At 42.5% G+C, this 13,297-nt stretch overlaps 1 protein-coding gene across 1 annotated transcript in view; it reads left to right on the top strand.

The window, feature by feature from the left end:
- Nucleotides 1-13,297, top strand: part of gtf2f2a (general transcription factor IIF, polypeptide 2a) — an 82,063-nt gene that overhangs the window by 67,242 nt on the left and 1,524 nt on the right. The window contains exon 8 of the mRNA XM_059650002.1: nucleotides 8,636-8,779. Coding sequence (XP_059505985.1) covers nucleotides 8,636-8,779 — 144 coding nt within the window. The remainder of the gene's footprint in view (nucleotides 1-8,635; nucleotides 8,780-13,297) is intronic.

Genomic DNA, 13,297 nt, shown 5'->3' with positions numbered 1-13,297 from the left:
GGGACCTGGGTTCGATGCCACCCGCGGGCCACTGTCTGTGTACAGTTTGCACATTCTCCCTGTGTCTGCGTGGGTTTCCACCAGATGCTCCAGTTTCTTCCCATGGTCCAAAGATGTGCAGGTTAAGTGGATTGGCCATGCTAAATTGCCTGTGGTGTCCAGGGGTGTGCAGGCTACATGAGTTTGCTGTGCTTTGTGAGCAGGCACAAATACATTGGGTCAAATAGTCTGTTTCTGTGTTTTCCGGCTCTGATTCTGAGGAGCACTCCTTTCTTCTCCGATCCTGCCACACTCTACAAGGCGCAAGCCAGAGGAATGATGGAATACCCTCCACTTGCCTGGATGGGTGTGGCTCCAACAGCAACAACACTCAAGAAGCTCAACACCATCCACAACAAAGTAGCTGCCTTAATTGTAACCCCATCTGATAGAACTCGCTCAATTCAGTCGTGATGTGCAGTTGCGGCAGTGTTTACAAACACCAGTTGCACTGCAGCAACTCATCAAACCTCCTTCAAATTGTTCTTTGTGCTCCTTCACAATGAGGAGAGCTCTTGCCATGGAGTTGCAGAATGAGGATTTTTAAAATTTCTTATGGAACAAGCTTATTCTATTTACTGTCTAGTCTGCTCCCTTTCTTTTATTGTCGGAAAATGTGGGCTTCACCAGCTGGGTCAGCATTTATTGCCCATCCTGAATTTTCTCTGAAGAGATGGTGGTGAGCTGGTATAGATAAAGCTGCAGCTGGTGGGGAGGGAATTCGGGAATTTTGATCCAGCGACACTGAAGGAACAGCGATACATTTCCTGGTCTGGATGACATTTAACTTAGAATCCCTACTGTGTGGAAACAGGCCCTTCGGCCCAACAAGTCCATGCCGACCCTCAGAGCATCCCACCCAGACTCATTCACTTATAACCCACCTAATCTACACATCCCTGAAAACTTGCAGGTGATGGTGTTCCACTCTGTTTGCTGCCTTTGTCCTTCTAGGAACTGATGGTGGTGGGTTTGGAAGTTGTTGTCTCAGGAGATTTGGTGAATTTCTGCGGTGCATCTCAAGATAGTACACATTGCTGCAGCTGTGCATCGCTGGTAGAGGGAGTGGATGTCTTGTGGAATGCGGCTGCCCAAGGGGATTGGAAGGTGTACAATCCATATGGGTGGAGGTTTAAAGTAGCAGGAGGATGGAGACGCTGGTAGAAACAGTCTGTAAGCCCCAACAGTATAGAACTTCAGCTCAGCCACATTTGGAACGGTGTGTTCTGGTTGACACAATGTATGACGTGGAGGCTTTAGTTAGGGTACAAGAGCATTTTACCAGGATGTCGCCTGATTTGGAGGGGATTAGCTTTGAGGAGAAATTGGATAAACTTCGTTAGTTTTCACTTGAACGTTGAAGGATGAGGGGCAACCTGATAGACATTTACAAAGTTATAAGAAGCATGGATAGTAGGAGTCTTTTTCCCAGGGGAGAAACATCAGTTACTAGAGGATATAGGTAAAGGGGAATAAGTTTAAAAGAGATGTGAGCGGCAAGCTTTTTTTCCTCCCACACAGAGATTGGTAAGTGCCTGGAATATGCTGTCAGAGAAGGTGGTGGATGTGGATAGAGAGCAGTGTTTTAGAAGCATCTTGACAGATATATGGATCAGCAGAGAATGGGGGGATATGGACTGCATAGAGACAAAAGATTTTGAGTAACTCTAACTAGAAAGGCACAGTCTGGGTGGGCCGGAGGGCCTGTTCCTGTGTTGTACTGTTCATTGTACCCTTCAGAGAACAGTGACCACATCATGGTAGAATTTAGCACTCAGTTTGAGAGTGAAAAACTTTGATCGGAAACGACTGTGCTAAGAGATGAGGGCAGAGCAGATTGAACTGATAAGGGATCTAGCAGAAAAGATAGTTGAGCGTACATTTAAGGTAATTGCTCATGACTCAAGCAAGATGTATCCCAGTGACGAAGAAGGATTTCAGGAAAGAGATCAACCAGCTGTGGTTAACCAAAAAGTTAAGGACCACGTCACGTTGAAAGAAATAGCATACGATGTGGTAACGATAAGTGGTAAACTAGAAAATTGGTAATGTTTTAAAAAACCAACAAAAAGACGAGGAAGGGAATAAATTTTAAGCATAACTGAGCAATAATATCGAAACAGGCAATAAGAGGTCCTTTAAATACTTGTATATAGGAAGAAAGAGAAGCTGAAGTGATCACTGGCCCCTTGGAGGAAGAGGCTGGGAGGCCAGGAAATGACAGAGATGCTGAACAAATACTTGGCATCAGTTTTGACAGTGAAACGGTACAACAGTAAGAGCAAAAATCATCTAAGAGCAAAAATCGTCAAAGAGCAAAAAGGGAAAGGACATAAATACTGTGTAAGTGTTACCAGAGGAAAAAGTACTGGGGAAAGTCATTGGTCTAAAGGCCTGATAGGATGCATCCTAGCATGTTAAGGGAGGTAGGTACAGAGATAGTGGATGCACTGGTAATGATTTTGCAAGAATCCTGAGACTCTGGAAAAGTCCCAGAGGATTGAAAAACTTCCACTGCTGCACCTTTATCCAAAGGGGAAGTTGACAACAGGTTAACTACCGATAGGACACTTAGCTGAACGTCAATCATAGGGATTGTTTGAGTCTGTTATAAGGGATGCAATCTTAGACCCTTTAAAAATACATAATATGATCAAGCAGAACCAACATAGCTTCATGAAGGAGAAATTATGCCTGACAAATGTATTACTGCTTTTTGAGGCTGTAACGAGCAGGATAGATAAAGGGGAATCAGTACATGTAATGCGTTTTGATTTCTAAATGGCATTCAATAAGGTACTGCATGTAAGGTGGCTACATGATAAGGTAAGAGCCCATGGTGTTGTGGGTATTATATTATCATTAAGAGAGGATTGGCTAACTAGTAGAAGACAGAGTTGGAATAAGGGAGATATTTTCAGAATCGCAACCTTTTGAGTAGTGGAGTGCCCCAGGTATCAATGCTGGAGCGGCAATTATCTACAATATATATTAATTACTATTGGTAGATGAGGAAAATGAATATTACTATTTACAAGTTTGTTGGTAACACGAAAATAGTTGGCAAGATGAGTGGTGAGGATGGCACAAAGTCTACAGAGAGATACAGACAGGTTAATAAGTGCATGAAACTTGGCAGATGGAATATAATGTGGGGAAATGTGATGAAAAATAGAGGAATCAAATATCAATTAAATAGAGTAAGACTGCAGAGAGTTGCAGTACGGAGGGATTTGGGAGTTCTCATCCATGAATCTTAAAAAAGCTACCATCCACGTTCAGCAGATAATAGGGAAGGAAATGGAATATTGACCTCTATTTCAAAGGGAATGGAGTATTTCAATAGGGAAGCCTTGCTAAAACAATACAAGACACTAATCAGACCACACCTAGTTTTGGTTCCCTTAACTATGGAAAAATGTATTGGCCATTGGAGTAGTCCAAAGAACGTTTTCTAGGCTGATGATGGAGGGATTTTCTAATGAGGTCATGTTGAGTAGATTGGGCCTCCATTCCTATTTGAGTTTGGAAGTTTGAGAAGTGACCATGTTGAAACATAAGATGCTTAGGAGACTCGAGGGTAAATGCTGAGAAACTGTTTCCTCTTGTGGAAGAGTCCAGGACCAAAGGACATAATCTCTGACTGAACCCAGGATAGTGATGAAGAGAAATTTCTTCTGTCAGGAGGTGGTGAGTCTGTGGAATTATTTACCACAAAGGCTGAATCATTAAATCTGTTTTTAATCAGTAAGGGAATAAGTTCTGGGGATAAGGCAGGAAGTTGAGTTGTGGGTTTTCGGACCAGCCATGATCTCGTTGAATCACGGAGAGGACCCAGTGGGCCTAATGACATTACATCTGTTCCAATGTATTATGTTCTTTTGAAGGTGGTTAGGCCAAGGGCCACTACCTGAGGTACACCTGTAGTGAAGTCCTTAAACTGAGCTCCAACAACTACAACTATTTTAGCCAATGGAGAGTTTTCCCCGATTCGCATTGATCTTCGTTATGAAGATGAACTGGAGTTGAAACATTAACACTGTTTTTCTCTGCTGCAGGTGCTGCCAGACTTAGTGAGTTTCTCCAGCATTCTGTGCTTGTACCGTTGACTCTAATTTTGCTTGGGCTCCTTGATGCCACTCTGTGATTAATATGACCTTGAGGTCAAGAGCAGTCACTTTTGTCTCACCACCTCGTGAGTTCAGCTTTTTAATCCATGCTTGGACCAATGCTGTAATGAGGTGAGGAGCAGAGTGGCTCTGGTGGAACCCAAACTGAGCAGTAGTGAGCAGAGTATAGCTAAGCAAGTGCTGCTCGGTAGCACTGTTGGTGTCCCTTTTGTTGCTCTGTATCCCTTATTAACTTTTTTATTAACAAAAAAATCTGCTAACATCAGAATTAATAATTAAGCCAGCAAATGTTGCCAGTTGTCAGAGAGAGCTACAAACGCTCCTCCTACCCTTCATATGTTAAAATGTTTACTCCTGAAGTGGATGGTGTACATTACAGATGCTAATTAGATTTCTTTAGATCTATTGGCATGGGAACTATTCCCATAGATTGGAAAATTGCTCATCTCTCTCTCTGCTATTTAAGAAAGTTGACACAGGAAAACCAAGTGGCAGTTATCAAAACATTTATTGTCAGTAAAATGCCCCTGTTAAGGGTGAAGTAACTGAACACTTTGCAAATATCCAGCTAATCAGAGAGAGCCAGTGTGAATTTGTAATATGGAGGTTTCTCCCTGCTGAAGAGCTGACAAAAGTAGTGACAGGAGAGTGTCTCTTGATACTATTTATGTAGACTTCTGGAAGGCATTTGATAAAGTGTGTCATAAGCACCTGTAACCTTTTTGTTTTCTCTGAGGACTGTTAGTCTATATGTTCTCTTCCCTGGAAAGCATTTTGAGGCTATCTCATCAGATTGATTTAAGCCAGAGTTATATTTTTGCTACGCAAGAGAATTCAACCTGTTTGAGGCAGACATGAAAATGGAGTCCAGATCACTATCTGATCAGCTAAGAGCCTATTGAATGACAAATTAAGTCTTGTGTTCCTAAAGGCTTTTAAGTGAAATTGTAGACAAACTATTGACCTGTTTAGGAAGTCGACTGAGAGATGCTGTTTAGGGATGTGGCACATTCTCTGATTTGTAGAGTGAGACTATCGGTGTCCCAGTAGGACCCCATCACCCCTTCCATTCAACACACACCTTGCCCCATCTTTCCCTCACTTTCTTTCTTAAAGCCTGCCTCTTACCCATGTTCTGATTCTCTGCTGTAATATTTCTTTATGTGCGAGGTGTCACCTTTTGTAATGCCCAGGTGGGACATTGTTGTTATGTAAGTTCTTTTGGAGACTTTGATTCAACATCTATTGATGATGATCACCATCTCCCAAATATTTTTGGTTGAAGGATCAGTTTTTCAAATGGACTAGTTATCACAGACTGTCCCAAACTAAGAGGCAATATTTTAATACTCATGCTATGAAGTGTTGTTTTGTAAAGAATATTTTAATAGTGCTTTTATAAAACAGATATTTATGTACAAGTGACAGGGATATGGTGTGTGTGAATCTCTATCTGTGTTGTTTTGCCCTTGTCTCTGTGCAGGTGAATTTGTGTGTAAGCTCAGGGAGTGGGCCAGGGTGCTTCATGGCCTCGGTTGCTGTGTTTCTGCATGCCTTAAGTCCTAGACACTGTAAAAAGCCATTATTCTTTCAATATGGTTATTTTGCTTACAATAATTTTGATGAGTTTCCAGCCGTGATTATTAGTTTCCAGGATGCTTCTGTATGTGTAAGGCATGGTTCAGTTGTTGGTCCCCTCAGCGCTGAGCTGTAAAGTTGTGGGTTCAAGTCCCACTCCGAGACATGAACACACACATCAAGGTTAATATTTCAGAGAGTTACTGAACGAGTGTATGCTCCTCAGATGGATGTAAAAGGTCCTAGTGCACTAGTTCGAAGAACATAAAGGTGTCCCGGCCAATACCAGAAAATTATCTGGGCATTGTCACGTTGTCGGTGGGAGTTTGTATTGTAGCTATATTTCCCATAAATGTGACTTTATTTCAAAACCACTTTATTGGCTTTGACATGTTTTGATACCTCTGGTTATAAAAGGTGCTGTATGAATGTCTTTCTTTTTCATGTTGATCTCTTCCTCTGCAGTAAATACTGATGCAAAGTAATTATTCAGCATGCCTGTCTTTTTTTAAATTCTCGTAAGCAACAGCATTATTATGAGCATTCGGGAGACCCACACTGCTGGTGACTGCGATCTTTTTCCTAATGTAATTGTAAATCTTTTTATGTTGATTTACAATATTCATATTCTCTTTTTGTAGATCTTACTATGTGTTGACATCCTTTGCAGTTCTTTGCATTTTCCAAAATCTGTTACTTTTATATACCCTCTATTTTAATGTTATATTGTCTCTTACCTACTCAGTTGTCCTTGACATGTTTTCTTTCTACTGGGTAGAGCTCTTCGGCTCTTTTTGGATTATAAACCTGTTGTGTATAACTGGTTCTTTTCTGAGCTCACCGACGTACCTGTCATTTAACTTCTTGAAAGATATTCCCAGTTTACCATGGACCATCTCTAGTATATTCTGTTGGAGGCTATCTTTCTTAAATCTGAAATTGTAGCAACTGTTTTCCATTTCCTCCCTACACACACACACACACACACACACACACACACACACACACACACACACACACACTATTGAAAGCAATCTTTTCACAATCAATCTTGGATCAATTGTTCCCACGATATTTGATTGTTAAACAAATCAAGCTTTGTCGTACATTCCCAAATCTAAGACAACCTAGCCCATTGTTGGCACTAGAAAAGTTTGCTGCAGAAACTTAAACCCTCTGAGGAATTTCATTATATTTCTGACAAGTGCTAGTTTTCCTATCCCAATCTACAAATAAAACTCCCCATGTATATTACCCTGCCTTTATACAATCCACTATTTCACTGACACCAGGAGACTTGTGCATATCTCCTGCTACTGTCTTTCATTTTTAAGTGATTTAATTTGACCCACAAAGTTACCATGCATGCAAACCTCCTGCTATATTTACTTCTGTTGTGAAAGTAATTTCATCCTTTGTCACTAAGGCTGCTCTTTCTACATTTTTCTCTGTTTCCTGTGGACCTTTACAGCCTTAGGGCCTCAGTATATTTTGTTCCCAGTCTTGACCACCTTCTGGACATGTTTGAGCACCACTTGTCACTCTCCAAGTTGAATTTGCACATGCCATTCATCCAGTTTGTTCTGTGTTTTTTGAATTAAAAGAAAACATTAATCACATATCCTAACCTGTCCTCTGCTCTAATGTTTTACTGTCTCATTTCTTATTTCTTGAAGTTTATTAAATAAGACCATAAGTGGGAATGGAGGGTTTGAGATATAAAAATAGACTGGAAAGACTGGGATCTTTTCCACTGGTTCGTAGGAGCTTGTGGAGTGACCTTATAAAGGTTCATACAGTCATGAGGGGGCTGGATAAGGGGAGCAGCAAAGGTCTTTTCCCCAGGGGACGGGAATTCGAACCCAGGGGGCATGTTTTTTATGGTGAAAGGAAAACGTTTCAAGAAGGATATGAGGAGCAATTTTTTTTTAATGCAGTCATCCGTGTGTGGAATGAACTGCCGGAGGAAATGGTGGGCGCAGGTGCAGTTACAACGTTTAAAAGACATTTGGATAAGTTTATGAATAAGAAATATTTGGAGGGATATGGGCCAAGCGCAGGAGGTGAGACTAATTTAGTTTGGGAATATGGTAAGCACAGACTGTTTGGACCGAAGGGTCTGCTTCAGTGCTGTATGGCTTCCATAAGAAATAAGAACAGGCGTCATCTGTTCAGCTGCTTGAGTCTGATCTGACATTCCCCACATCCACACCCCTGCCTTTTCTCTTTGAATCCCGTGCTGATTTATCTTGGTCTTAAAGTCATGTCACACCTTTAGTTTTGTTATACTGGCTGTTTGACCACAGGACACTGGGAGCAAATAGGATTGAGAAGCTGGCCTGGTGCCCCAAGAAGATTTCTGCTCTGGAGGTTTAATGTTCGGAGAGCTGATGGGCCTCATGGTATTACCGCTGAACTGTTCATCCAACGACCCAGGTCGTGTTGTAGGGTCCTCGGTTCAAGTCCTGCCCCAGCAGATGGTGGAATTTGAATTCAATAAAAATCTGGAATTGAGTCAAATGATGACCGTGAATCAATTGTCGATTGTCAGAAAATCCAACTGGTTCACAAATAACTACTAGGGCAGGAACCGTACCTGGTTCTAAGGGTCACCGGACCCGAAACATTAACTCTGAATTTTTTTCTTCACAGGTGCTGCCGGACCTGCTGAGCTTTATCAGCAATTTCTGCTTTTGATCCTGAAGGAACCTTACCTGGTCTGGCCTACGTGAATCCAGACTCTCAGCGAATCTTAACTGCCCTTTGGGCAATTAGGGATGGTGGGCAATTAGGGATGGGCAATAAACTTGGCCTAGCCAATGATGCTCATCCCATGGAAGAATAAAAAAATATGAACACTGATTTTCGAATATTGTGCTTTTCATTAGATTGAATATGAGAGGAAGAAGAAGGAAGATGGGAAACGTGCCCGGGCTGATAGACAGCAAGTACTGGATATGCTGTTTTCAGCTTTTGAGAAACACCAGTACTACAACATCAAGGACCTGGTGGATATTACCAAGCAGCCAGTTGTAAGTAAAAGGGAATGATGTGCAGCTCAAAGTCCACCAGTGCCATCTGCTGAATTTAACATGCACTGTTAATTTGAAGCTTTTCACTAACGGCCTCAGGGTGATATCATTATAAAACTGTGAGGCTGGATGAACACAGCAGGCCCAGCAGCATCTCAGGAGCACAAAAGCTGACGTTTCGGGCCTAGACCCTTCATCAGAGAGAGGGATGGGGTGAGGGTTCTGGAATAAATAGGGAGAGAGGGGGAGGCGGACCGAAGATGGACCCCTCTCTGATGAAGGGTCTAGGCCCGAAATGTCAGCCTTTGTGCTCCTGAGATGCTGCTTGGCCTGCTGTGTTCATCCAGCCTCACATTTCATTATCTTGGATTCTCCAGCATCTGCAGTTCCCATTATCTCTGATCATTATAAAACTGTTGGCTTTTGTTGCCTTTACAAATGTGGCAGATATTCCAACTACAAGCTGGTGCAGTATTTTAATCAACTTAACCTGAAGATCGAGGTTTTCATTGTGAGGATCATGCTTAAAGCTGTGGAGAGTGCAAATTGCAAATCGTGAGGGCCCATGATTTAGGTCAAACACGTAAACAATTGGAACCTACAGCATGTCTGTTCCCTTGCTTTGTTCGGGAGGCACATGGACATTGTTTGGAGTGCTTGTTCCTGAATGTTCTGACACTGGTGTATCCTAACCTGTATGAATCCATACAGGTTAGTTGAACCTATCAAATGAATTTGAATTTGCACCCCTACAGTGCAGTCATCACCTGTCCTGCCTGAGCTAACGGCACACATTCGGGAGACAACACACAGTAAACTTGTCCTTGGTTTCTATAAGTTTCCCCGATAATTTGTGAGAAGAAATGATAGTTTAATTTAGATTTGATTAGATTAGATTCTCTTCAGTGTGGAAACAGGCCCTTCGGCCCAACAAGTCCACACTGCCCCTTGAAGTATCCCACCCAGACCCATCCCCCTATAACCCACACACCCTTGAACACTACGGGCAATTTAGCATGGCCGATCCACCTAGCCTGCACATCTTCGGACTGGGAGGAAACCGGAGCACCCGGAGGGAACCCACGCAGACACGGGGAGAACGTGTAAACTCCGCACAGACTGTCACCCGAGGCTGGAATTGAACCCGGGTCCCTGGTGCTATGAGGCTGCAGTGCTAACCACTGAGCCACCGTGCTGCCCCAAAGCGGCCAGGGGCCTTCACGATTTAGATTTAGGAGTGTTAATTAAACATGTACAGAAAGCCAGTCAAATGACACACACTAATAAATCAGGCAAATATAAATTGAACTGAAGTTTTCACCCAAGATTAATGTCTGAATTTACTCTTGTGGTGCAGTGTTCGTGTTCCCTGGATTCATGCACCCCCCGACAGTGAGGTGTTTCATAACTTGTCTAAACAGGCTGATGTTTTAAAAACGAAACTTTTGACCTTACTTTCTGAACCTTTCCAACTCATTTCCTCACTTTCCATGCTTTGTACATTTGAAATGGTCAACAGCAACACTACCAAAAGGGTCCAAAGATTAGTTTACTTGACCTGTTTGGAAAGGCTGTGATACTCAGCCAGGACAGGGTGGTTTAATTTGGGCCTTCTGGTTTAGAGGTAGCATCACAGCCATTGCACTGCAAGAGCCCATCCAGAGGTAGAAACTTTCTACCAACTCTGTGTGGCCACATGTTTCCCATTCAGAATTAATCTTCAGGGACTGCTAACTGAACTGGTGACTAACCAGAACACCGTTGTACGAGATTCTTGCGCCACTCGGTGGCCATGATCAGTACAGCAGGAATCACGTGATGAAAATAGTGACAGCTTGTGTTTATATTTTGCCTTCAATATAGTTGACTCATAGAAAAATACAGTGTTGAAAGTGGTCATTTGGCTTATTGAATCATTGCCAGTTTTACTGAAGAGTGATCCAGTTCATCCCACTGCTTCACCGTATTCCTAAATTTCACGTATTTCCCCTAACAACATTCTAAATTGGCACACAGAGGTGCGAATAAAAACCAGAGGTCGTTTGAAGGAAAGAAAAGGTGAGAAGAATGACAATATTGGCCACAGAGCAGGGCCTTGAAAGTTGTGTAGTTCAGGGAGCGAATTCCTAAAAGTCAGACCTCGACTGGTCAAAGTAAAGTCAGCAAAAAAAAAGGTCAGGTGTAATAGAAACTGGAGTGAGCGAGGCAGAAAATTCTCGGCTGGTGCAGAGCAGTGGGAGAAGAAAGCAATTGAGAGGGATGGGTTTGTGCAAGGATTAAATATGGGCAGAATAATTTTACGTTTGATGGAGTTAGTGGACTGGAGCTAATGTCTGTACAGGATGGCTATTACCCAGGGAGTGGGATAGCACATGATAGCACATCCCAGTGGGTGGAATCTAGTGGAATCTTTGCTTGTCTGAATTCCTGTGCTGCATGCAGCACAGCCAACTCCTCTTAATCCAAAGGCATTTCACTTTTCTGTGTAATTTACATTAATACAGTGTTACTTGCACTAAATGTTCTGATTTATGCTCAGAAGTAGTGTACTTCTGTATAATTGTTGTATGATTCTTTTAAGTAGTGTCCAGCATTTACATGCTAATTCAGGTCATTTTCTTTTAATGAATACCAGTGCTTGTAGGTGTGTGTCACGGCCTGATCTTAGAAGTCTCCCTGAATTCAGTTGTTGCAACATCTCATTTACAAATTGAAAATGCAATGTTTGTATGGCTATGTGTGTGGTATTGGTAATTATGGTCTGTCCTTAAGGATATGTTGTGCCAGACTGATTTCCCCTTCATGGGGCGGCATGGTGACGCAGTGCTTAGCACTGCAGCCTCACAGCACCAGGGACCCAGGTTCGATTCCAGCCTTGTGTGTCTGTCTGTGTGGAGCTTGCACATTCTCCCCATGTCTGCGTGGGTTTCCTCCGGGTGCTCCAGTTTCCTCCCACAGTCCAAAGATGTGCAGGCGAGGTGGATTGGTCTTGCTAAATTGCCCATAGTGCTCAGGATGTGTAGCTTAGGTGGGTTATAGGGGGAATGGGTCTGGGTGGGATACACTGAGGTTCGGTATGGACTTTTTGGGCCGAAGGGCCTGTTTCCACACTGTAGGGATTCTATTCCAAATGGCTGGCCATTGTAACATGAATCGCATCTCCAGAAGGTAGCTCTTCACCCCATTGTGTGCTACTAGCCCTTCCATTGGAACTATTTGTTCAAATACATCGCTGCCCTTTGCATTAGTAATAATGAAAGCAAAATACTGCAGAGGCTGAATCTCTGGAAAAACAAATGATGCTGGACAAACTCAGCAGGTCTGTCAGCATCTCTAGAGAAAGAAACAGTTAACGTTTCGAGACAACTACTCATTCAATTCTTTTTTTTTCTCCTGACTCAATAGCTACTCGTTTCATATTTCAGGAATCCATTGTACAAAAAATATTGCTACATTACAATCACGATTATCCTGAACTGATTCCCTGCTTGTAACTAATTTGACAACCGTTTAGAATAATTTCTGTTTCCACCCCCAATTCTCTCTCTCATTCTGAGAACTTCCTGATTGCCCATTTGAATGCCTTTTCCTCACTCTATCCATTGGTGTTTAGAATCAATCAACCTCCACTTTAAACATAATCAATGACCGAGCTTCGACAGCCCTCTGAGGGATCGAATTCCAAAGATTCTCAACCCTTTAGGTAAAGTAAATTCTCCTCATCTCAGTCAAAAGCGTCTTTGCCCTTATTTTGAAATTGAGTCCACTGATTTTAGATTCCCCAGCCTGGGGACCATTTTACCTACATTTACTGTGGTTATCCCTATAAGTATTTTGAAGTTTCAAAATGTTCCCCCCTGATTCTTTTAAACTCTGAAAAATACAGGCCTAGTTTGTCCAATCTCTAGTCGTAGTTCAGTCCCACTATCCCAGGGGCCCATAATACCGTTCCTTCTAAAAGGGGATTGAAACTGCACACAGTGCTCCAGATGTGGTCTAACCCAAGGTTCTACCCAACTGAAGCAAGATGTAGCTTCTTCTGTACTCAAACCCTTTTTTAACAAAAGCCAACATACCATTAGCACCCACCGCCCCCCCCCCCCCCCCATAGCTTTCCGTATACATTTATTAATCTTTGGTGACTTATTGACCAGGGCAGCTAGGTCTCTCTGTATGTCTACACTTTCTAATTTAAGAAATACTCTGCACATCAATTCTTCCTGCCAAAGTGGAAAACCACATTAACCAAGTCTGTCCACATCTGCTCGAAGTAATTTTCGGCACCTAGCTTTGTGACATCCATAGCTGGGAAATATTAGATTCGGTTCTCGTGTCCAAATCACTGAGGCCCCTGTAGCCCACTAGTCACAACCTTCCATGTGAGTAAAACCTGTTTATCCCTGTTTTCTGCCTGTTAGCCAGTCCTTAATCCATGCCAGCTCATGATCCCCTATTCCATGCACTTTCATTTTCCTAACCACTGTCCCATGGGGAGCTTTTCACAAAAAAAAACTTCTG

The sequence above is a fragment of the Stegostoma tigrinum genome, chromosome 12 (assembly GCF_030684315.1).
Source record: "Stegostoma tigrinum isolate sSteTig4 chromosome 12, sSteTig4.hap1, whole genome shotgun sequence".
In the NCBI taxonomy this organism is placed as follows: domain Eukaryota; kingdom Metazoa; phylum Chordata; class Chondrichthyes; order Orectolobiformes; family Stegostomatidae; genus Stegostoma; species Stegostoma tigrinum.
Note: the sequence above shows the minus strand (reverse complement) of the source record. Positions and strands in the feature narration are given on the sequence as shown.